Source organism: Triticum aestivum, chromosome 1B (assembly GCF_018294505.1).
Source record: "Triticum aestivum cultivar Chinese Spring chromosome 1B, IWGSC CS RefSeq v2.1, whole genome shotgun sequence".
Classification (NCBI taxonomy): Eukaryota; Viridiplantae; Streptophyta; class Magnoliopsida; order Poales; family Poaceae; genus Triticum; species Triticum aestivum.
Window position 1 is genome coordinate 494,597,473 of NC_057795.1, and position 24,917 is coordinate 494,622,389.

At 45.1% G+C, this 24,917-nt stretch overlaps 2 protein-coding genes and 2 long non-coding RNA genes across 4 annotated transcripts; 1 reads left to right on the forward strand and 3 right to left on the reverse strand.

Moving 5' to 3' along the window:
- Positions 1–562: 562 nt before the first annotated feature.
- LOC123134474 (protein NRT1/ PTR FAMILY 5.10) lies at positions 563–3,466 on the reverse strand. The gene is made up of 3 exons (XM_044553731.1): positions 3,250–3,466; positions 2,931–3,148; positions 563–1,952 (listed from the first exon to the last, which is right to left on the reverse strand). Exons 1-3 carry the CDS (start codon positions 3,350–3,352, stop codon positions 684–686), a joined length of 1,590 nt encoding a protein of 529 aa, XP_044409666.1. The 5' UTR covers positions 3,353–3,466; the 3' UTR covers positions 563–683.
- A 542-nt stretch (positions 3,467–4,008) lies between these two features.
- On the reverse strand, positions 4,009–8,599 carry LOC123134485 (uncharacterized). Its single transcript, XR_006465651.1, has 2 exons — positions 7,382–8,599; positions 4,009–7,076 (listed from the first exon to the last, which is right to left on the reverse strand). It is a non-coding gene; the product is annotated as an uncharacterized lncRNA (long non-coding RNA).
- A 1,763-nt stretch (positions 8,600–10,362) lies between these two features.
- Positions 10,363–19,721, reverse strand: LOC123134464 (protein NRT1/ PTR FAMILY 5.10). Its single transcript, XM_044553720.1, has 4 exons — positions 19,198–19,721; positions 18,891–19,108; positions 11,565–12,112; positions 10,363–11,477 (listed from the first exon to the last, which is right to left on the reverse strand). Exons 1-4 carry the CDS (start codon positions 19,352–19,354, stop codon positions 10,670–10,672), a joined length of 1,731 nt encoding a protein of 576 aa, XP_044409655.1. The 5' UTR covers positions 19,355–19,721; the 3' UTR covers positions 10,363–10,669.
- Positions 19,722–19,972: 251 nt separating this feature from the next.
- Positions 19,973–21,229, forward strand: LOC123134493 (uncharacterized). Its single transcript, XR_006465652.1, has 2 exons — positions 19,973–20,427; positions 20,529–21,229. It is a non-coding gene; the product is annotated as an uncharacterized lncRNA (long non-coding RNA).
- Positions 21,230–24,917: the final 3,688 nt, after the last annotated feature.

The window sequence follows — 24,917 nt, forward strand, 5'->3', positions numbered from 1 at the left end:
CCTACATGTGCGGTATGTTTGCACTTCGCCCACATGCGTTGATCCACGTTGATTCTGTTTTGCACGAATCATAAAGGAATTTGTAGAAATTTGAATTATGGTTGGACCACACGTGATAACTAGGTAAACACACATGGCAACTATTGTTTCACCAAATGTGGCAAGTAGTTAATCACACACGACAACTATCATAAATTAGACATGCATGACAACTATAGTTAACCAAAACAGAGAGAGTTGCCATACTTTTACAACTACATTTGTCATCCCAAATAATCAAAGTTGCCATCCCCAGGATGATTAAAGCATCATCCCGCAGGTAACTAACGTAGCTGCGCCAGGACGTGTGGGCATACTTGCTTCCTTCCATATGCGTGGGTGCGGATGAGTAGTATTTATTGGGCGTGTGGCACGAAATAGCTACGCCCATACGTGTAGGCAGTTCTAATGTTCGTCCACACATGACCCGTGTGGGTTGCCTCGTGTGGGTGGATGTCTACTTTGCTACATGTGTGGCAGGGGTCCATTTTTAATCGGATGGGGTTAGATATGACCCTTTGGATAAAAAAAGCTCGATGGTCAGCGTACTCGTCTACTATAATTTTACTGATGATGCTGCCTGCAATTGTACTGTATACCTGGCCACAAATCCATAGTACATAAGACGGATGTATCAGTCTCGGTCAGTGAACATTGACAGGCTTTCTCTTGTAAATGTAAGTCGCGGAGAAGTAGAGGAAAGCAAGAAGCTCCAGCGCGCTGAGAGCAGCAAGGAGCAGGTAGAAGTAATCAAGATGGCCCCTGTTGAGGTTGTCGGCGAACCAGCTCGTCCCGCCGCCCCTCCTCGTCGCGCCGTCGATGACCGAGATGAGGAAGCTGCTGATGAAGCTGCCGACGCCAAGGACGCTCAGGTAGAGCGCGAGCCCGAGGCTCTTGAGCTCCACGGGCATCTGGTCGTAGAAGAACTCCTGCATGCCGACCATGGCGAACACGTCCGCCGCGCCCAGGAGCACGTACTGCGGCACGATCCACCACAGGCTCATGGGCACCACCGCGTCGGGCCGATCGACCACGCCGGCGTCCCTGGCCGCGCCGAGCCGCCTCATCTCCACCAGGGCCGCGACCACCAGCGTGGCAAGGGCGAGGGCCATGCCCGTGCCGATTCGCTGGAGCATGGTGATGCCCGAGGCCACTCCGGTGATCCTGCGCGCCACGGGCACCAGGACTCGGTCGTACAGCATGATGCATGTGATGACGCTGACGCCCAAGAAGCACTGGACCGCCGCGGGTGGTATCTCCAACGACGACGACCCGATCCTCCGGTCGAGTGTCGCTGCCTGCTTCGTGAACAGCGTCGGCGGCTGCGCGAACACCACGCCGTAGAGCAGACACGTCGCCCAGATTGGGAACAGCCTCGCCAGGCCCCTCACCTCCTCCATGAGGACGGCGTCCTCCGCGCAGTCACCCTCCGGCGACCTCTTGCGCCATGCCTTGACGGCCTTGCCGACACGCGAGAACGCGCTGGCGCCCTCGCCGTGACCGGAGGCGTAGAACCGGTACGTCCTGGTGCCGAGCAGGAAGACGACGAGCGCGAGCAGCATGATCACGCACGGCACGCCAAAGCCAAGGCCCCAGCTGACATTGTCCTGGACGTAGCTCATGATCGCGACGGTCACAGTGGCGCTCCCGCAGACCCCGAAGTACCACCAGTTGAAGAAGGAGCCTCGAGACGACGACTCGCCGGGGTCCGTCACGTCGAACTGGTCGGCCCCGAAGGCCTGCACGCAGGGCTTGTGGCCGCTCTGCGCGATGGCCACCAGGTAGAGTGAGACGTAGAAGAAGGCCGTCTGGAGGGAGGAAGGCGGGCATTCTCGCCGGCCGTCGGCCGTGAAGTTGCAGTGTTGGCTCTTGGGTGACGGGAACATGGACGAGAGCGTCAGCATGCCTAGGCCCTGCACAGCAGATTGTCAGTCCGCATTTGTGAGTTTCTTGAAGTTTTCTTTCCCGTGCAAATAAACTATTGTGACCGTGCGGCGATTGATGCGGCTTATAATTGCATGTTCGTCCCATTTTGGATAGAAAATGTGAAAAATTCCTGCTACCCTGCAAGTTACAAATAGACGGCGACCCCGTAACTGAAACCGAAAAATAAAATTGCGAATCAATGCCGCGCTATGTCGACGACGGGCTAGTGAATTCAACTATTTGTTTCGGTATAATTGATACGGATCACTCTGGCAAGAACCCAATGGCGCAGGTGTTTGCTTCTTTTGCAGAACAGAGGCCAGAAAGGCACGATCAAGAGTGCCATATGGGCCTTTCAGACCAGGCGAACATGTATGTGTGCATGCCGTCACGGTCATATCATATCACGGATCATCAAACAAATAATGGCGGGGCATGGATCATCAACTTTGAGACCGTTAAACCACTGAAAATGAGAAATGACTGATGTGAAAAGTGATGCAAAAGTGAAAGTGTCACTATTTCAGCTGAGTTAGAAAGATCAGAAGCAGAGTAGCTAGACAAACGTGACGCATGACAGAAGGATGGAGGAAACAGAGTTTGCTTGGGCTCTCATGTTTACTCACTGTAAAATCGCTATCATGCCAAGCACTAGTTGCTGTCTCTGCTTACCCCGGATCCAAAACATCCCTATGCGTGACCACTAATCTATACTACTAGTGTACGGAGGTGTACACTAGTGCGGAGTAGTACACGATTCTTTGCGCCATCTGTGCGGGATTTGTGCGATCTCAAGTCGCACGCAAGTGGCGGGTGGGACTGATAATGTCGGACAAGAAAGATCAGTGAACTCCCATGATCCAATCTAATGGCGCCTAGAGACTACAGAGAAATTAACTGAACAGTATACTTGAGACTGAGAATGGAGGAAGGGATTCCAGAGACGGCTGAGTTGCTAGGCTGACCGTGATGTAGAGCACGGAGGAGGCGACGATGGTGCGGTATCGCCCCAGCCACGAGTCGGCGACGGCGGCGCCGAGCAGCGGCAGCATCGACGCGGCGCCCGACCACGCGTTGACGGCCGCGGCGGCGGCGGCCGTGCTCTCCCCGAGCGGGCCGGTCAGGTAGCTGATGAGGTTGGAGGAGATGCCGTAGTACGCGAACCGCTCCGCCACCTCCACCCCTGGATTTCCCAACCCCCCAAAAGGCGCAAATTAGCAAATCGAATCGAGCAAACAAGCTAGGAGCGAGCTCGGTCGAGTGAGAGATTGTGGCCGGGCTTACAGATTATGAACAGAGCCGACCTCCAGCCGCCGGTGGCGTGACGGTGGCCGGATCCGGCGCGAAGGAGGGGGGCGGAGGAGCCGGAGTCCGACTCCGGCGCCATGCTGGATGGCTGGATGGCTGGCTGGGAAGTGGGAGTGAGGTGGGTGTGAGCTCCTCGCTGATTAGACGGTGACTTGAAGAGGCTTCCTGTATCGGTGGTGACCGTGATGCGTTCTTTTCAGTTCGGAGTCCCATTTGGCACTGTTTTTCAATTTGGTTTAGGTCGTTTTTCCTGCCCACACAGTTCTTGACACGTGTCTTTGTAGTAATTCCAGTCCAGACTGTATAGCCAAAAAATCGTTTGTTTTCATTTCAGTTTCAGGTCGTATTCTGCCTCCCCCTCTTCGACCTTCGAACACAAGTTGGCCCCAGCCTGTCCCTAGCGGGTCATTTGCAAACCCGTTACTAATTCATACCTTGATATTTGTGTGGACTTTTTTTTTTGCGGGTGAACATTTGTGTGGACATTGACTGGATGGGAATGACAGTAGCTTCAACAACAAGTAACAAAAATACTCCCTCCGTCTCAAAATAAGTGTCTCAACTTTGTACTGGCTTTAGTACAAATTTGTACTAAACTTAAGACACTTATTTTGTGACGGAGAGAGCCAAGTAACATGATGCTGGATGTACATACTGGATGCAAACCAGACTCTCGCTTAGCTATTTGTCGCTTTAACTTTCTTCTCTTGTTCAAAATTGACCACAACAAGAATATAATGAACCAGAAAACTGATGATATCAACAAAAAAAGTTGCACAAATGGCACACCATGTATCTGTTGGTCAATATAGTAGAGTTTCATACATCTTTGCACTCTATCTTGCCTTTATCTTGATGTCTTTCGTGAAAACAGCAGCCTCAAGCGCTAGATCAACCTGGTTGGGAGGTAGCGCAACCATGGAAATCTTCAACTTTGGCACTAGTCCATCCAGTACAAAACAGACCAAAACTCCCTCACTGAGATTATTCAACCTGATGAAGTCCTCCCACCCAACGCCATAGATGCGGGTTCCCCAATGTTATTTCCTGATCTCGATGAGGAATTTGCGCCCTTCACATTCCTCAAAAAGCATGCGGTCGTCAGTGGCGCAATTGAATTCGACCCTTGAGTGGCATGGGATAAACTGCAGAAGATAGCAAAAAGAAATGGAAAAAGGAAGGGCAAAATATAGGCTATCCTCATGCTTGCCGGGGAATGAGATGTTTGCAGATGAGACTGACAAATAGCTAAACTCTAAAAAATGATGGACTAAAAAAGGAAATGAATGCAACAAGTAATGACTAAATGAGAAAAAGAAATCTAAGAAAAAGCTAAAGTTGATATAATTCTATCAGCTAAAAGGACTAAGTTTGTATCTGAAACAGGAAAAAACTAAATTCATAGACAAAATAAAGAAGAAATGAAATGTTTAACTGAACAGGGCAACTATCATGCTATCATAAAACATACAGGGAGGTGTTGGTAATATCCACATCATGGCCTTGTAAAAATGAGTGATGAATGAAAAAATAACCATAACAAGAACTAGACTGTAGTGATAAATTAATAACTGACCATGACAGTGAACCAGATTATAGTGATTTTTTTTGAAACAGAACTATAGTGATAAATTGAACATATTCAAAACTAAGTTATCACAAAGCTTTCAAAGTCCTCAGACAACCAAACCCCAAAATTTAAACGCGATGAGCGACGGCCAGCGCAGTCGGTCTTGCAGATTGGGTACGCCATCCCCATTACATATGGGGCAGAGAAAAAACTATTTGTTAGCAAAAAGATGACTGAAAAACTAAGAACAGAGACTCACCAGATAACTAATTTAAACTATAGGAATTATAAACACATATCAAGTCTAACAAATTTAAAATGAATGCTGAAAATACAGGAATAGCAAAGTAAACTAAAAATAATAAGCTGAATGGAAATTAAACTAGTTAGAATAATAAATGACTTAACTTAAAACTGATAGACAAGAACAAACACTGACCAAATAACTGAAGAGAACTAAATGAGACACTTAAGATACTGAGCAAACACTAACCAAATAACTAATCACTTGACGTATAGTTGAAGAGAACTAAAACTGATACTTAGGAGTACTGATGACTAAAAACTGAAAATAATCTAGGAAAAAAATTGTGCAAAAATCTAAAAACTTAGGACTTACATGAACATAAGGTTCAAAACAGAAATAACATCTACTAAAAGACAAGACTCATGAGAGATAGGACTGAAGAAAGATGCAAATGATAACTAAATATGATAAAATGAGGACAAATACTATTAGAAAAACTAATATGGCAAGCTTACAAACTGAGGAACAAAAATAATGAACCATGAATACTTAGGAATAAGTACTGAAAATAAGTGGGACAAATGAAAGACTAATTTACTATCATTTTTAGCTGAAAAAGATACACTAACTCAGACTAAAAAAGAGATAAAATACTGAAGAAATGAAAAAGTAGAAATGATGAATGGGGAGGAAAATTAAGCGAAGACTTTGCCGTCCTCTATAACTGACAAGATGGCAAGGCATATCAATGACGAATGACAAGACAACAGATAAATGATTAAAATAGCAAGCTTACAGAGTGACAAACAAAGTGCAGACTAAAAAAATAGAGGCGGCGAGACTGAAGGATGAGAATGAGGATTCAGTAACAACCATGCCTATCTTGAGCCACTTAAGTAGGACACTCCTATTTATATACGAAAAATGAAAACTAAAGAAAAAAGAGTGAACAACAAAAATATTTACCGAAAAGGATAGCCAGTTTTAAGTTTTGGGCTTGAAATTTAAAAGGTAGACACTTAAGTAGGACACTACAAACTGATTTCTAAGAAGAATAATAAGAAGTCAGTTGTTCATCTTAGAATGAATATATAGAGAAAATGATTGGCAACAACATAAGAGACCAGACCAAGAGACTTAGGGAGAAATGGACAAAAAAGACACTAGAGTGAAGAAAATGAACAAAAGCCACTAGGCCGTGACCACACACGCCTCTAGCCAGCTAGCCGACACCTTAGAATAGTGCATAACGACATCCACAATTCCATGCTCGTGCAACACTGGCAATCTTCCTACACAAGATTAGCATATGAGAATGGGCCAGAGCTCAACTGACCAGGAACCCACCCAAAAAACGGAAACGTGACCACCTCAAGCAGTTGAGACTACTCATTGAAGAAAATTCGACGGATTACCACTATTACATAAGTATCAATACATTCACAGAGAAATGCTTGTATGAATTGGTTAAGGGGGAATGTATATGTTTAGCAAAACACTAGAGACCAAATAAAAAGATGGGGTGCATAAGACTACAATTTAAGCTATATAAAGCTGCAATGAAACCTTCTGACTTTTGAAAAAAAATGGTCGAGGGAAGCAACAAGCTTGATGACCAAGAAACAGGGACTTGCGTGATAACAAAAAAACATGGGAAATATATAGAGACAATAGAATAAGATGGAACACCTCAGATATGTGATTCAGGGTACTGCTTGTACCAAATTGCTGCAGATTTTCATATGTACAGAATGTAAAACAAGACTACAACATTCATGGACACCATGAATCGAAACAAACACCTAGTAACTAATATATGTAGTATATTATCTTGACATGATTGCATGACTTTCACATTAAATAAAATTGAGCACATGGTAGCATTTCAGTTCCATCTAGACACAACGAAATCATCACAAAAGCATTGGTTTTGCCTCAATTTTAATTGACTGCTGTAGAGACTTGCAAAACTGAATTCCAATCAACCTGAAACAGCAGAAAGGTATTAGGACTTGATTGCTGCAGATCTGCAAAACTGAACCCGAATTAACCTATACAATAATAGAGAGAATTAGGATTTGAGATCTGCTTGTGTTCTAGGGTTCAAGAAGGGAGAGAGGCAGACTCACAGACACCAGAATAGTGAGTAATGGAGGGATGGGCACCATGGGAGGGGAAGGAGAGAGAGAAGGCGCCATGGTAGGGAAGGATGTGTTGGAGGAGAGGGGCAGCAAATGGAGAGAAGAAAGGGAGGAGATATGCCACGGAGAAGATAATATCTGAAGTTTTACCTGCGCCGCCGTCGCCGAGACCTCTCCGTCGTCGCCTCGAGCCCACCGTCGTCGCCATGGATAAGGATTGAGGAGGACAGACCAGATCCTCCACGCGACCCTGGAAAACAGCGGGCGCGAAAATAACCCAAAAGGATCCACTGAGACCCACTAAGACAAAGCGGGCCCAAAAAGTTCAGCCACACCAGCGCAGATCTCAGAACTGAATCGAACGACAGAAAATTCGACTTGAAGCCAAAATGAAAACAGACGCCTGTTTTTTAGTAAAACTGTTCTTTTTTCTCTCTCTCGAGAGAACACTGTTTTGGCTTAGTTAACCAAGACATAACATGTAACAAAAAAAATATGCACGGATCTAAATATAAGATCTCACAAATATGACATCGACTAAGACAAAACCAAATCTCAGTTGACTGAAATTTAGCAAGACTATTTGCGTGAGGCAGCACGCTACTTTTCACTTCCTTTTTCGGAAACCTGTTATTTTTCATTTCACTTCAGGGTGTAATTTTATTTTTTTTGGATTTCATAATACATCTAACTTCACACCACAAAGAAATGTTAAAATTACGTGCCACATCTAACTTCACACCACAAAGAAACCTGCTATTTCAATTTCACGTCAGTGTCTACTTGGCCACATACACCCCTTATTCATCTAAATTTTGTTTCCTTTTTACGCATAATAATTATTCTATTTAATGTCACTTCCATTCTTTGGTCAAAATTACGTTGTATTTGTCTGAAGAGGGAGGAAAGATTTGTTACTCCTAGTCTTTGTACCAACAAAGACGCATAAAACCAAAATTATTACCCCTACACACTCCATTATCCTATGTAGAGTGTATTAGATATTTTTTGAAAACACCACCCCATATATTACTCAATTAAACAAGGTATTACAATAATTCATGCAACATACGCCGCGCAAGATGGAAACGAATCAAGAAGAACACTGTCCGGCCTATTGTCAAAACTAAATTTGCAATGTCATGCGCCCCCGAATTTGGGCAACGGTTGATTTTAGAAAGCTTAAAGTCTTCAAGAAGTCCAATCAAGGCAATGGCTTCCCTTTTCAGGACAGTGAGGTTGGACTTGTCAAGTGTATCATTTGTAAGAAAAGAGGCCACAAAGGAACAATCACTTTCCAAAATACTAATAGAGTTATGAATTATGAAAAGTAATACCGATATAGAGGCTGGCAAGGCACGCCCGAAGCTCCAGTTCATCCACGCTAGAACATAATCCAAGAAAATCCAAAGAAAAAATAAGAACATCCCATGAGGATTCCTGGCAACGACCCTCACGCTAGCAGCACTGATGCGCTCCACAAAACTAGCGTCAATGTTGATCTTTATACACTTAGACCCTGCTTGGAATCGGTGTATCTATATACATCTATATTTATTTTACAAGTGTATATCACCAACCACACTTGATTTTCACCTGGAAAAAAAAGATGGACGGAGGCGTGTAATTTTTACAGGGGTAATAGCTCTTCGAAACGAGAATCCAATCATATGCCCTCAGAATTTGGGGTTGCCACACCTCATGCTTCCTTTCATAAGCAATGTTTGCCCTTAAGCCAAACATCACCCCCTTACCTTGTTACTAGAATCCAACCGAGGCGTGAAGTGGCAGGACACAAATGATGATCAATAGTTATTCACAAAATGGGCGAAGCCGGATATGGATTCCAAACCCTTGCCAAAAATCAAATTATTCCTTAAATGCCAATAAAATTTGATGTCGTATCGTCGGACGTAGCTGATTCAACAGAATAAGCAACCAATCTGACCCAGAAATATTAATAATTCTTTCTCGGAATATTCTAAACGTCTCTCATAGCTATACGTAGCGCACGAGCATTCGGACAAATCACAAGAGTATGAAAGTATTTTTCTCTTCCATACCACAAATCGAACACAATCCTGAGTTAGACAGGTGATATGTAACTCTATTAACATGTACAACTAGGTTATTATAAGCGGCACATACCACACACAAAATTTAATCTTCCGGTGTATTAGATTTTGTAAAGACATGGGTTTGATCAAGAATCACTCCATTAATTCACCATTTATATGATGATACCAAACTAGAATTAGCAGTAAATTCTTTAAAAAGAAGCTGCCAATATAAATTCCATGATATGTAAACCACATAGCAGTAATAATAAAAATAGTCAATTGCTTGTCTTAGCAAAATACATACGAGATGGAGGGAGTACAGGGCTAAACATGGTGCAAGCCAAAAACGAGATGCACCTGTTACCAAGTAATGATGTCTTAAAAGAAATGTTGGAATTTTTTTTGACTGGAAATACTTGAATTTTAGGATATCGATGTCGCCACCGAATACAAAGATGCAAACATAACATGTGGTTTTCGCCCTAGAGAAGTAGATCCTCCTAAATTTTCAAGCAAGCTTCGATACGAACTCACTGAACCTAGCCATCAAGTCATGTTATCTAGAGTTGCATCGGTAATTTTTGGGACTGACTATGTGCTAGTCTACCAAAATCCCAGTTTGTGCCAGTCGATCGTTCTCCGCCCTCGATCTCTTATCTAACGGATGCCAAGTCATCTTTCACCTTCAACCGTTTTTTGAAAACATATGACGGGCACAACGCTGCATCTTCTTCCTCCCGATGCCTTCTTCCAACCGCCCCCATGGACCACCGGCCAAACCATCCCACCATCGCCCGCGGTCGACGGTGCTCCCGCGCAGCCTCGCCACCCCACCCTCCCCATAACCTCCTCCCACCGCAGTGCAGCTGCCGCCCCCGGCCATCCCTCTAGCCCCCGGACCGATGGAGATTTTCCCCTGCGATTTTGTACCACCGTCGTGCTGCCGCCCCCACCCCCACCACCCATCAACGGTAGATGATGAGGTAGCCCTCCGGTGAGCTCCTTCCTTCCCTCCGGCCTCCCTCCAGCGAACTTCTTCGCCTTTCTCAAAATCGACTGACCAAAATTAGATTTTCAGGCGACCGACGTTTACATATTGTGATAATTTTTTCCACCTAAATCCCTACAACAAATCGCACTTAAATTTACTTGCTTTTTACACAACCGCGTGGGAAATTGGCTCAACGTTACTTAAAGTTAGGCTCTCGACAGAGCTATGTTCTCCCAAAACCCTCTTTGTGGCGTGTCCAATGTCATGATAATCGGCCCCGGCCGGATCGAAGTGGGGAATAGCGATCTTAAAAATGTAAGCATGTACACCTTGAATTCATATTTATCCTATGCCTAGCACGAGTAGAGTATATACTTACTGCTAATTCTAACCAACGGTAGCTGATGCTGCCTTCTTCTTGTACTTGAAAGTTACGGCGAAGAAGACGTACACCACAAGCTCGAGCGCGCTGAGCGCGGCGATGAGCCAGTAGAAGTAGTCGAGGTGGCCGCGGTTGAGATTGTTGGAGAACCAGCTCTGCCCCCTTTCCGACGTCCACTTGTCGATGCCCGACACGAGGCCGCTGCTGATGAAGCTGCCGATGCCGAAGATGCTGAGGTAGAGCGCCAGCCCGATGCTGCGCAGCTTGTCGGGCACCTGGTCGTAGAAGAACTCTTGCAGGCCGACCATGGTGAAGACGTCCGCCGCGCCGAACAGCACGTACTGCGGCACCATCCACCACAGGCTCATCGGGACCGGCACCTTGGGCAGGTCCGCCAGGCCGGCGTCCGCCGCGATCCGGAGCCGGCGCGTCTCCACGAGCGCCGCGACCACCATCGACACGAGCGAGAGCACCATCCCGACGCCGATGCGCTGCAGCATGGTGATGCCCGAGGAGACGCCGGTGCAGCGGCGCGCCAGCGGCACGATGGCGCGGTCGTAGATGGGCATGAAGAGCACGATGGTGATGCTGATGAAGCTCTGCAGCGCCGCCGGCGGCACCTGGACTCGCTTGCCGACGTGCCGGTCGAGGGTCGCCGCCTGCTTCGTGAAGAACGTCGACGACTGGGAGAACGCCACGGCGTAGATCAGGCACGTCGCCCAGATCGGGAACAGCCGGAGGACGCCCTTGACTTCCTCGATGAGGTCCGCGTTGCTGATCACCACCCCCTGCTCTTCCTCGTCGACCTGAGCACTGCAAATTTTGGCGAAAGCACATCAATGGCTACGTCGCGTTCCTGCATCTCATCGACTGAACACGCTGCCAAACACTCTGAATTACCTGTATTCCGGCACCGATGTTGCCGCACGATGAGCTTCATGCGAATCGGAGGCTGCAAGGGGACTCAACTTCCGCCGCTTGGTCCGCCACGTGGCGAAAGCCTCGCCGGTACGAGCGAACAGGCTCCGCTGCTTGCCGTCGGAGACGTAGTAGCGGTACGTGCGGGTGCCGAGCAAGAAGACGGCGAGGGCGCAGGCCATCACGACGCAGGGGATGCCGAAGCCGAGGCCCCAGCCGATGTTGTCCTGGATGTAGCTGAGGAACACGAGCGTGACGGCGGTGCCGGCGCATATGCCGAAGTACCACCAGTTGAAGAAGGAGCTCCGGGAGACGGCCTCCCGCGGGTGGCTCGCGTCGAACTGGTCGGCGCCGAAGGCCTGTACGCACGGCTTGTGCCCGCCCTGCGCGAGGGCCACCAGGTAGAGGGAGGTGTAGAACGCGGCCATCTGCAGACCGGACGGCGGCGAGCAGGGCGTGCCGCCGTCGGTGTTGCTGCATTTGTGATTGCCGGAGGAGAGCAATGTCGAGAGAGCCAGCATTCCTAAACCCTGCACGCAGTTTCAGTCGCGCCAATTGAGAAATTTAGAAATGTAATGCATACGATCCTGTATCGTGAATCAAACATCGGAGAAAGAAGAGCAGAGTGAAATCTCGTCCTCCAAAAATTATACAGTACTCCCCTCCGTTCAAGTTGTTTTGAATATTTCAATATAAACATACAAATTGAAATTGAAAAAAGTGAAAAACACATTAAAGCGTCTCTATATACATCAAATTCACAAAAAAGTTGAAACATCCTATATTTATGAAAAAAGGGAGTACTAATTATTGTAAAAAGGATGGGAGTACCAAACAACTCTTCGCTCTAGCCTCCTGAAACCAAGGTGCTAGGGTTTCCTTGCCTCTCGCCGGCGCCGCTGCCGGTCCACCGCGTCTTTTATGGTTCTTGGTCCATGAAGGTGCGGTGGATCCCGGCCCTTGCCGGCGGGAGGGCTCCGTCTGTAGGTGTTTTTTCTAAAATTTTGCCGGGGTTTGTGCCATGCTTAGGACGATGAGGCGATCGCGGCTTCTTGAAGGTGGAATAAGGTCCTCCCCGTCTAGTCTCCATCCCGGCGGAGCTTCTAGCGTCGTTGGAGGGCGTGTGGAGGTGTGTCTCCGACGGATCTCATGGGATCCGGTCGGCGCCTGTCTTATGTGGATCTGCTTGGACCCGGTCTTCGTTCGTCTACGTACATTTGTGTTGGATCCTTTCGATCTACGCTTCACTTCATCGGTTGCGTTTTGTTCTGGTGCGCTGGTCCTATGGGGCCTTAGCATGACGACTTTTTGACTGTCTACTACGATAATGTTAGTCGGGCTCCGATTAGGGAGGGGCGATGACGGCGGCGCGCCTTTGGCTTGCTCCAGTGCTTGCAGTCGTTGCTAGGTGGTCTACGGACCTGGATGTAATATTTACTTCTGGTGTTCTTTGTACTATCTTGACAGTTCATGAATAGATCGGAAGTATTTTTACAAAAAAAAGGAGTACTAATTATTGTTAGTCATGCCTCTTATCAAGGAAGACCCGGGCCGGCAAAGTACTGGAGCTGTTACAATTTTTTTCCCTTTGTAGTTTTATTATCAGTTTTCACTGTTTGCAGCAATTTGTTTTTCCCTTTTAATTTAGTTTTTATTTTTTCTTTGATTTTCATCGGATTTGTCCTTTTAAAAAAATTGACACATGTCTGCGTTTTTCATACACATTGTATATTTTTCGTATGCATAAAAAACATTCTTTACACATGTTTCACATTTGTTATGTTCATGATTGACATTAATTCTAAATATTTGTTTTGATGTCTATTTTTTCATACAAATTGTTCGTTTTTGTATATATCTAAAAGGTCTTTTGCACGTTTTACTTTTTAAAATTCATGATCTAAAAAATACATGTTTTGAACATTTTTTTTGAAAGATCTAAGTTTTATATCCGACTTTTTCACATCGTATAAACAATTTGTAAATATGTTACAAACATATTTCTGAAACTCGTGAACATTTTTTGAATGTAACATGATCCTTTTATTGATATGAAACTTTTTTTTAATTACGGGATTTTTTTACATCGTATAAACACGTTTTTTAGAAATGTTATGTACATTTTTTTGGAACACGTGAACATTTTTTATATGTCAGAAATAGTTTTTGACTACTATCAGCATTCTTTTTAAATTGCACTAACAAACTTTTAAAACAAGTTAACATTTTTCTTATTCATAGTTAACATTTTCAAAAAAACTAAATTAGTTTTTTGGAATATATTTATTTTGAATGTCTTAAAATATAAAAAAATGAAACCGGTCAACTCAACTGACACTATTGGGCAGGCCTAGTTAGCATGTTCCCTAAGGTGAGACGTACCTCTTTCTCACTGTAAACAAGACAAAGACGCACTGTCCAACAGAAGTTTACCTAACCAAATCCCATCAACAGCAATAGGCACCTACTTTCCCCTCTGTCCCAATAGAAAAACCGACTCCCCCACTCAAGAAGAAAGGTACCGCCTATATGTCAGTTGACTTCCCTGGAGTATGTTTCATCTCCTCTCGTTGTCTTTCTCCTGACGCCAGCCGGGCTGCCTGCCACCATCACCCACAACCGGTGGCCCTGCCACGTATGCCTTGCCTCCACACCCTTCTTAGGGCATGAGCAATGGGCGGCCATCCACGCAAGCCCATTAAGTTGAGACCATCGTTTAATTCACATATATCCCGAAATCACTAATTAAAGAGTACTCTTTACAGAGATCATTTCAACTTTCTCAGGTTATGACAAGTGGCGCGCTGCATGTGCACCACTTGTCGCAGCATGGGTGTTTTTCCTTTTTTCGTAGATCCGTTTATTCAAAATATTTTATCTCTTAAACCGTGCATCCAAATCCCGAACCGCTTTCGCCGTTGGATTCCTCGCGTCGAGATATTCAAAACTAGATCCCATGTTGATAGGTTTTGATGAACTTTTTTTCATGAAAAAACCGGATGAAAAACCGAAGAAAAAATCAAACCGGGAACACGGGTTTTTTCCCTTTCTGAAAGAGGCACGTCCATGCCTCTGACGAAATCACAATCGTGCCTCTCGCGAAAGAAAAACAAACAGAAAACACTTTTTTTCCTTTTCAAAAGAGGCACGCCCGTGCCTCTCGCGAAAGCACAACCGTGCCTCTCGCGAAAGCAAAACCGTGCCTCTCGCGGAAGAAAAAAAACAGAAAACGCATTTTTTCCTTTCCGAAAGAGGCATGCCCGTGCCTCTTTCGAAAGCACAACTATGCCTCTCGTGGAAGCAAAACCGTGCCTCTCGCGAAAGGAAAAAACAAACAGAAATCGTGTTTTTTTTCATTTCCGAGGAGGCACGGCCGTGACTCTCGCGAAAGCACAACCGTGCCTCTCGCGGAAGCAAAATCGTGCCTCTCGCGAAAGAAAATAAAATAGAAAACACGTTTTTTTTCGTTTCCAAGAGGCACGGTCGTGCCTCTCGCGGAAGCACAACCGTGCCTCTCGCGAAAACAAAACCGTGACTCCCGCGAAAAAAATGTGTTTTTTTACACATTTTTTTTTGAAAAATAAATTTTTTTGGTCCAAAAGCTAGGGAAGACCGGTGGAAAACCAAAACGTAAAAAAAAAACCTGGAAAAAACCCTTTAAAAGGCCAAAAATGCGTACGGAAAAATAAAAGAAAACAAAATCCGAAGGGAGTGCCCAGAGCGTGACATGTGGCGAATAGCTGAGAGCGAGCCAAGTGACGCTGATCGTTGCGAGGCTCCCGAAGGAGCGCTCGTTAATTAGTTGCTCCCCATATATCCAATGCATCAGTGGCTTGCTGACATGAGCAGAACCTCCTTTTCCCATCCCCTTCGAGTCACCGCTATCGTCTTTCTTCACCGTTTTCCCCCCTCTCTCTTCCCCCTTTTCTCTCTCTCCTACTTTATCTCCTGAAGAGACCGTCTCTTCTGCATGATCCCCTGACAACTGCGGGGCACTCGCCGAACCAGCGCCGTGCCTCTCGCGGAAGCACAACCGTGCCTCTCGCGGAAACAAAACCGTGACTCCCGCGAAAAAATGTGTTTTTTTACACATTTTTTTTGAAAATAAATTTTTTTGGTCCAAAAGCTAGGGAAGACCGGTGGAAAAGCAAAACGTAAAAAAAAACCCGGAAAAAACCCTTTAGAAGGCCAAAAATGCGTACGGAAAAATAAAAGAAAACAAAATCCGGAGGGAGTGCCCAGAGCGTGACATGTGGCGAATAGCTGAGAGCGAGCCAAGTGGCGCTGATCGTTGCGAGACTCCCGAAGGAGCGCTCGTTAATTAGTTGCTCCCCATATATCCAATGCATCAGTGGCTTGCTGACATGAGCAGAACCTCCTTTTCCCATCCCCATCGAGTCACCGCTATCGTCTTTCTTCACCGTTTTCCCCCCTCTCTCTTCCCCCTTTTCTCTCTCTCCTACTTTATCTCCTGAAGAGACCGTCTCTTCTGCATGATCCCCTGACAACTGCGGGGCACTCGCCGAACCAGCGCCGTGGCGTCCGAGCCTACTTGGCACTGCGGGCAGCAGGCTGGGGCGACGCGTTGGGCATGCCCTTACGGCCTTGTTCAGTTACAATAGATTAGCTCCCCTAGTGGAACTAATCCCTGCAGGGATTGGGTGTCAGCACCTGACCACCGTGGGGGTCAACTCCCTGCCACAAAGATGATCGGGGCCACTTTCTTCCATTCAGTTAAGCCCATGCCCCCGCTTCGGTCGTGTCAACAAGAGACCTATGGACGAGAGAGAGGCGAAGCTGATTTTTTCCACGCGTGGGTTGGAGCTGATTTTTCCTCGCGGTTTTGAGGGGTCTGGACGGGGGAAAGATCCGGGAGCTCTAGTCGGCGCTGTAGGCGCCGATTAGGAGATGTGGCGCTTGCTACAGGGCGGGGTGGGCCGGCCCACGAAGGCGCATCGCACAAAAAAAGCGCAAAAACTATCCAGAAAATATAGCCACTGCGGAGAACGACCAACACACCAACTGTGTTCGGCTCACCATTCGGACATGCAGTTGCAAGTGATTAATCTTTAGCACCTATTATAGCCGTGTTACATGATTTCTTTTAAAAAATGAAACTTCACAGATTTCAGAAAAAGTTCCTGAACATGCACAAATACTTTGCCCTATTCAAGAAAATTTCAAAGATTCTGAAAAGAGTTGATCAATAATAATAATAGAAGTTCACAAAAAATTGAAAAATATTTATCAAAATCTTGAAAAAAAAGTTCACCAATTTCAAAATAGTTCACAAAACTGAAAATATTTCATAAACTTCGAAAAAGTTGATTGAATTTGAAACAATGTTCACCAAATTTGAAACAAGTTAATCAATTTCAAAAAAAAGTTAATGAAATTTGAAGAAAGTTCATCAAATCTGAAAAAAATAAATGTTAATGAAAATTAAAAAGTTCATCAAATTTGAAAAAAGAAAATCAATATTTACAAAAATAATTTACTAAAAATAAAAAAGTTCATTGATTTTGAAAAAAGTTCACGCAAACATGAAAAAAAATCATCAATTTGGAAAAACATTCACTGCATTTTAAAAAGTTCATCAATTTCAAATAACGTTTGTTGATTTAAAAAAATTCATCGAATTCGAAAAAGTTCATCGATCTAACAAAAAAGTTCATCAAAATTGAAAAAAGTTTAACGAATTTCAAAACAGTTAACCAATTTTAAAAAAATTCGTCACACTTGAAAGCAGTTTATAGAATTTGGAAAAGGTTCATTAAATTTTAAAAAAAATTATCAATTTTTAGGAAAGTTCGTGCATTTTGGAAAATAGTTCATCGATTTGTTGATAGTTCATGAAAAATAAAAAGAAACAAGGAGAAACGAAAAAACACAGAAAGAAAAACAAAAAAGAGAAAGCGAAACAGGAATAGAAAACATAAAAAACGGAAGAAAACCTGGTAAAATAAAATCCCCGGAACCCAACCAGAATAACCGGTCCAAAAAAAAACACAAGAAGAAAGAAAAAAACCACCTGACAAAGTATAAAAGACAAAAAGGAAGGTAATTGCCATTACTTGTTGTCTTTCCCGGTTGGCTAGTGCGTGTTGAACATACAGTACAGGTCGCGGGTTCAAATCTCACGACTAAAAATTTATGAGATGGGCCGGCCCAGCGCGGGAGCGCTGCAGGCGCCCGTTAGAGAAACTGCACTAACTGGCGCGTGCAGCACCAAATAGGGTTTGCCGAAAGTCCGCTCGAGGCTTAACCGAATGCGTCGAATCGAAAACGCGGAGATTATTTCCTAGTGGGGTCGATCCGCCTGGATCCCCGTGGTTTGGGCCCAAAACCACGCGGGGAAGGGCGTAACCGAACATAGTCTAAGTTGTCCATCGTCGCTCCCGAACGCCCTTCTAACCATGTTGTTTTCCGCATGGCATCTGAACCAATCAACCTTTGTCCTCACCGCAGCACCCTCTCTCCCAACGGCAGAGCTTGGGCTGATTTTTGAGGGGCAAACAAATTCCGATCTGAGCCGATTTTACATGAGATATGGGCCACATACTAGGGGATATACTAGAAAAATATCATGGGCTGGGTGAGTCCAGGTTGGCCCCTGATTCGGCAGTGCTCTCATCAATCATATTTTCAAGCATATTACATATAGCAGACAAACGCAAAAAAGAAGAAGAAAATAAAATGTAAACCCTACTCCGTTAAACACAACGCGCCAGTGGACCCTTGGATGAAAGAAGTTGGAGTCCACTACAAATTTGATGTCCAGATTTTCACCTTGACAAATTATGTTCTTCGAGCATGGCAAATCCGTATCAGTCCATTTTTTTTTGCAAATAAAAATTGCCATCATCATGCCAATATAATTTGTCATTACAAACGTCTGATGTAATGACTAAAAATCTGGCGTGTTTCCGAAGAAGTTTGTGCAGCTCGTGGACGTGGACGTGTGCCGCCGGTGAATGTTATCTTTCCTCGAGTAGTCCGCAGGTGCAGGCACCCTCGACCACCCAACTGTTCTCAGATTTGTGACCACTCGCCCAGTCTCAACAACCCAAATAATTCACCATATTTTAACTTCAACTTGCGGTTAAATTCAAGCTAGAATCTAGCGAACAATATCTCAGGCGCTGCAAACATAAAGGCCACGAGCCCACGACCGATTCAAGCACGCCACTACCTAAATGTCCCACTGACACTGGGTCCGGCACCGTGAACTCCGCCGCGCGTGAGGCAATGGTGGTAATTGCTCGAGGCAAAAAAGAAATGACTGGTTTTGCGCCGGGCGTTACGTACCAGGATGTAGAGCAGGGAGGCGATGAGGATGGTGCGGTAGCGGCCGAGCCAGGAGTCGGCGAGGGCGGCGCCGAGCAGCGGCAGCAGCTGCGCCACGCCGTTCCAGGCGTTGATGGCGGACGCGGCCTTGGCGTTGCTCTCGCCCAGCGGCCCCGTCAGGTAGCTGATCAGGTTCGCCGACACGCCGTAGAACGAGAACCGCTCCGCGATCTCCACCGCTGCACGCACGTTCCGATCCCGATCATCATCACGCACAAATCTAAACAAAGTTGTTTGGCTGCTGCATGTATACTGTATATGCACTTGCCTATGATGAAGAGCGCCGACCGCCAGCGGCCGGTGGAGGCGCGGGGGGCGGGCCGGCCGCGGTGGTCCACCGCCGCGACGTCGATGCCGTCGTCGTCCTCCATGCTGCTGCCGTCGGCGCGCGAGAGCAGCGGGTCGGAGGCCGAGCCGGAAGGCATCGTGGCTTTATATGGTAAGGACTGATTCCGGCGACAGGAAAATCAGGGTAGCCGGAGCAGAGCTGGCTGCTGGCGTTGACTCCCGGGAGTCAGAAAATACGGCGTGGGGCACTTTGTCGACGAACGATCTCCGACGCCAGTCGAGGGAGATCGCGTCAACGCTCGAGCGGTCGGCGCTGTAGCCTCGTCGTCGGCGGCGGCTCCCAATTAGAGTGGGAGTAAGGAGAGGATAAATGGCAATGGCTCATGAACTGTGGCCTGTGGGTATGAGATTGACTCCAGGTAGAGGTAGGTATAGAGGGGCGCATAGAATACGGATCCCATCGCCATCGCGTTCGCCACATCGGGCGGCTAACTGCACATGTGCAGGACGTACTAGACACCGTCTCTGTCCAGAAATGTGGAAGCCCAGTAAATAGAAAAGAAAAGCATCCTGAGTCCAGTTTGTACAAAACCTAATGTTTTTGCGGATATACTACCCCTATAAAAGCACGAGAGGGCGGAGAACCAAATCATCACAACCATCGAACCGTATTAATCTGATGGTCCAAATCGTCTCATAACATCAAATGTGTTTGACACCCTAATTACCCATCACTACTATTGGTTATAACCACGTTAAAAAAAGCCCTCGTCTAGGGAGATCAAACGATCCCCTCCCCACCGTCACGCCTGCCCACGATCTCCCGTTCCTCTCCTCAAACAACGAGGTAGTTTCGTCCCCCACCCCCACCGGCCCCTTCCCACACCGCCACCCCTCTCTTCCGCTTGCACGCTCTTGCCCCGCCCGCACCTCCCACAAGGTTTCATGGCCGCCGCCTGGCCCGCCTATGGAAACTGGTACCATCACGCGGCCAAATCTTTGACGCCACCATATGCACAGTCAAGGGGGAGGAAGCAGGTCAACACGACTAAATTCATTGCCGCGGGAGCTGCCAAGGGCGTCGGATCATCGTCTTCGGCGCCAGGGGCCAGTGACGGTCACGCACGACGACGTCTCTGCGATGGCGGATGACGGTCAAGCCAGCGGGATGGGATCGGAGACGACGAGCAGCAGAAACGGTCTTGCTCTGGTAAGATCAACAATCCATGCTTCCAGTTCTTGGTTACGTTTCTTAATTCATCTGATTTGTCAGCGCCATGTTGTTGATCGCTAACGGCGCTCGCCTCGCAGCCCCGCCCCATCGCGACGCAGGTATTAATATCCTGAAGCGTATCTTCGCCGCGTGCGCATCAAATTCAGTCGGGCGTCGGCGCGCACCGGCCGTAGGCGATCAACACCAAACTCCACCTGCTCGAGGGAGGACGCAGCCCCGCCCCAAGCACTTCATTCGGAGGAAACGGCAGCCATGGTCGACGCCAGAGCAACATCCTCCTCCAGAGGTTCCTCTCGTTCATCTACGGACCATGGCTCCCCGGCTTCGGATTGGGTAAGGGATGTAAGGGCGGAGGACGCTTGTCAACCCAAGCGCATGCACGGTGTCGAGATCTTCAGGACCAGGGACGCGAGCCGCGCCCGCGCTCAGCCGCCTTGGAGCCTCGTGCGGCGCATCATCGTTATCAGCTGAGGCGCCTGGACATCCCAACGGCAGCGGGAGGATCTACGACCTCCTCGTCCTTCTTGGCGCTTCTCTGGTGCTCAACGTATTGTCATGCATGATGTTTTACATCATTGGCAGAAAAGCGAGTCTGGTCCGTCCGGAGAGAAGCAGGACAGGGTGAGCATTTTTCAGGTCTGTACGTTTACATGGGTTCTGATCTGATGGTTCCAGCCCTGTTACAACATATCATTCTTATGTTCTGTTGTGCCACGGTGATTTGTGTGTAACTGAAATTCAGAATGAACTCAAGTTGGCAATGTGCCAGTGCCTGCGATATTCTCAGGTTGCACGTTCTCGAATGCTGAATGTTTAGTCTTTTCAGACTCCAGATTGCCTCCAGTTGAACGAAGTCGAGCTGTCGCCCGTCACCTCGCTCTCGTTCTTCTCCCCTTTCGACTGGCGGTAATTTACCGATGCTTCCTGGCTTCAATTATCAGTTTAAATATGCAAATATTCACCTCCTTTCGCAATTCTAGTCAGTTTAAATATGACTGCTGAAGATCCATTTATACTTCTACATGGTTTTATAATATGGATAAAATCACTATCACAGTAATTCTGTAGCTTGTGTTTGGCACTTGGAAACAACATAATAGAAATTTGGTTGCTCAGGTAAGGTAAGGAAAAAAAATATTGCCCCATTGTTTTTCTGTTTGTCTGCTTGTGAGCATAATCTATTTTAAGCCCATATAATTTTATGTTGTTGTGAAAGTGCTATACTTTCAAATAACCTTTCGTTATTGTATTATCCATTTGTATTTAACCCGTGCGATTTTTCATTCTTTCATTGCTTATGATGTACTCCCTCCGTTCCTAAATATAAGTCTTTGTAGGGATTCCATTAGGTGGACTACATACGGAGCAAAATGAATGAATCTAAACTTAAAATGCATCTATATAATCCGTATGTGGTTCATAATGAAATATCTACAAAGACTTACATTTAGGAACGGAGGAAGTAATACTATTTGTGATATACTTTCAGTTAACTGTTTTGAAATTCTGGGCTTTGGAACATTTGTTCGGAGTTATCATGTTGTACCCATGGCAAGTCGAACGTACATGGCATGTTGTGTGTGAGAGAGAAAATTAGTGTCTTACATTTAGAATATCATGGTCCTAATGTCTGATCGGTGTTGAGGCTTCTTTGCCATTATTATTTTTCTTATCCGTTATACGTTGTTTAACATTTATGCTTTTAAAATGTTGATGGGCAAGAATAATCCAGTTGCGCATCCATTTACGTCAGGGGATCGTTCCCCATTTAAGGATGTAACAAACTCATTTGTAAATGGAAATGCAGAAAATAATCATACTCGAAAACCTAAAAGAAATGTAGTCAATCATGGTATGCCAGAATATCTGATGAGAGGAAAGCGGAATTCCTCAAGAAGAGTTGTGTCGCCCGGCAACAAAGAAGGTTGCAGCCCTGGGTAGTGTTAACCATGCACAGCAATCATGTGCACATGCTTCTTCAGTAGGTCAGAACCCACCGATCCTGAGGATGACCGTCGTGGTCGCACCCGAATCCGAAACCGCTGCCACCGAGATAATTTGGCACAGTTGCGTCTGTCTAGGGGACAAAATTGGCATGGTGATCGAGGAGGTCCTTCGTTGACGGGCAAGGCGCTCATGAACAATCCACCACTCATGCCATTGCGCTTTGCTTCCATTGGTATTTCTTGGGCGAAAGAATTGTCTTCCCTGTCTTAATTTTGTTTCCTTGCTTGTTTTCTGAATGGTGCATCAGCTCAGATAGTTTTTGCACTCATGTTACCTGTGACGATATTAAGAATATGATAATTTACATTTTAACCCGGGCATATATATGCTTCTAGCTGCATTGACTTAATAATTGAAAGGAATGATGTGTATAATATTACGTTTTTCCATCAATGGCATTTAGGGCATCTACAATGCCAACCGCTTATACAGTGTTTACCAGCAAAAAAATAAATATGGTAAAATAGAAAAAGCAGGTAAGCGCCCTCGCATGCAACGGCAAAGACTAATTCTGCTGAGTAAATTAAACAACTGAGCACTCCCAGTAGGCAGAAAAAGGAATAAGCGCTCGACGCAACACCTTGCATCGACGCCTTGCGCAACACCAGGATTTAACCGATTAACTGCTAATTGGACGGGAAACTAATCCTAGCGCCCATTCTAAGCACCCGCATTGGACATGCCCTTAGAGAGAGGTGAAAAGGTCTTAAGAACGACCAACACCAGCTCAAGAACAACGCGAGTGATGCCATGAAGTTAAATTCCTTGACTCCATACATAAATGCTTAGGTACATTAAAGAATTTTTTTTGTTAATTATAGCTCTTCCAAAACTTCAAGTATAAATTCGTTTGTAATAATATATTTTTTACTTTTATGATTGGACTATTTTCTTCTATGTACGTGAATTTTCACGTGCACGTTTACTAGTAACCGGAAGCGCCAGTGCTATATATCGCCCATACAAATTTCTAGTAGGAATCGCCTACTGGTGATAACTAGCGGACCGGCCTATTAGCGCGGTTTGCTCGCTCGGCTTTTTAGAGCGCACACGAAATATTTTTCTCATACACGTTGGACATTTTTCAAATGCATGATGTATATTTATTATATACATATTTTGAACACATTTTCAAATACACAGTAATATTTTGTAGATACACATTGTATATTTTGAATGACAATAAATAATTAAAGTACGCAAACATTTTTATACATAGTAGAAACATGTTTGAAAATGCCATGTACATTTTTTGATGGAAATAAAAAATCAAAAAACGAAAAATTATTTTTACATTGTGTATAAAATTTTAATGAACTTCAAGAATCCTTTTTTACATGCATGAAAATTCCATAAAACGTCACGTTTATTTTCTAATGGTATGAAACATTTTCTTACATAACGCAATTTTTTTACATTGTATAATTTTTTTTAAAGCTCTTATACATTATTTTGAAATGTGGGTACATTTTTTATTGTTACAAAGATATTATTACGTTATCAACATCTTATTAAAACACACCAACGATTTTTCAAATTATTCTTAATTTCTTAAATAAATCTACATTTTTAAAATATATGCTTTTAAAATATAACTAAAAGTAGAAAAGATAACATATTATGTGACACCAGCATGACGACCCACGTCCAACTGGGCCGGCCCACCACCATCTCATGTAGCCGAGGCACCTGTCTCCCTCGCAGCAAGCATCACATAATCGCGCCTAGCAGGAATACCTCAACTGAAGCATTGTTATGGCACCAATCACGCAAAGGTGGCACTTCAGCCGCGAAGGCAATATCTCGCTTATATGAGTATAGCTTCCGTCTCAACGAAAGTTTAACTCCTGTCTTAAACTCTATTTTCCCGTTTCGATTGTTTTTTTATTCATGGGTATCGTTGTAGCTTCGTTGGTGTTCTTTAATCGCCGATGTGTTTGTTCAGTTGTTAGTGGTTGACGTTGATGTATTTGCTAATTTTTTTTCGTTCCTTTTCTTTTTCGTCTTTTCTGCCTTTTTGTTTGGTTTTCACATTTCTTCTCTGGTTTTTTCCCTCCTTATACTTCAATTTTTTTGTTTCTTTCGTGGTTTTCATCTGTTTCCTTTTTCCCTCATTTTCCTTCTTTATTTATTTTGCTTTCTTCGATTTCAGCGGTTTTATTTTGTTTTTCTTTGTTTCTTAATTTTTCTTCACTGTTCTTCATTCTTTCTGCATTTGTTCCTTCCCACTCATTTTTTGTCTCCTTTTTTCTTTGCTTTCTTCTGTTTATTTTTTGCATGCCATTACTTTTACTGATTTTCTTTGTTTCAGTTGGTTTTCATTCTACATTTTTGTATATGTCAAGAGCATTTTAATACACGATTAACATGTTTTAGATACAAGTTTAACATTTTTTAATACATGATCAACATTTTTCTATACATATTTTTTACATTTTCCAAATGCTTCATTAAAAAAA

Bases quoted from the DNA above. Each gene is read 5' to 3' on its own strand.
- LOC123134474 (XM_044553731.1), bottom strand. From the start codon at position 3,352: ATGGCGCCGGAGTCGGACTCCGGCTCCTCCGCCCCCCTCCTTCGCGCC. The intron at 3,149-3,249 runs GTAAGCCCGGCC...TGGGAAATCCAG, and splicing joins GTCGGCTCTGTTCATAATCT to GGGTGGAGGTGGCGGAGCGG. The intron at 1,953-2,930 runs GTCAGCCTAGCA...TCTGCTGTGCAG, and splicing joins CCTCCGTGCTCTACATCACG to GGCCTAGGCATGCTGACGCT.
- LOC123134464 (XM_044553720.1), bottom strand. From the start codon at position 19,354: ATGCCTTCCGGCTCGGCCTCCGACCCGCTGCTCTCGCGCGCCGACGGC. The intron at 19,109-19,197 runs GCAAGTGCATAT...ACGTGCGTGCAG, and splicing joins GTCGGCGCTCTTCATCATAG to CGGTGGAGATCGCGGAGCGG. The intron at 11,478-11,564 runs GTAATTCAGAGT...CAAAATTTGCAG, and splicing joins ACATCGGTGCCGGAATACAG to TGCTCAGGTCGACGAGGAAG.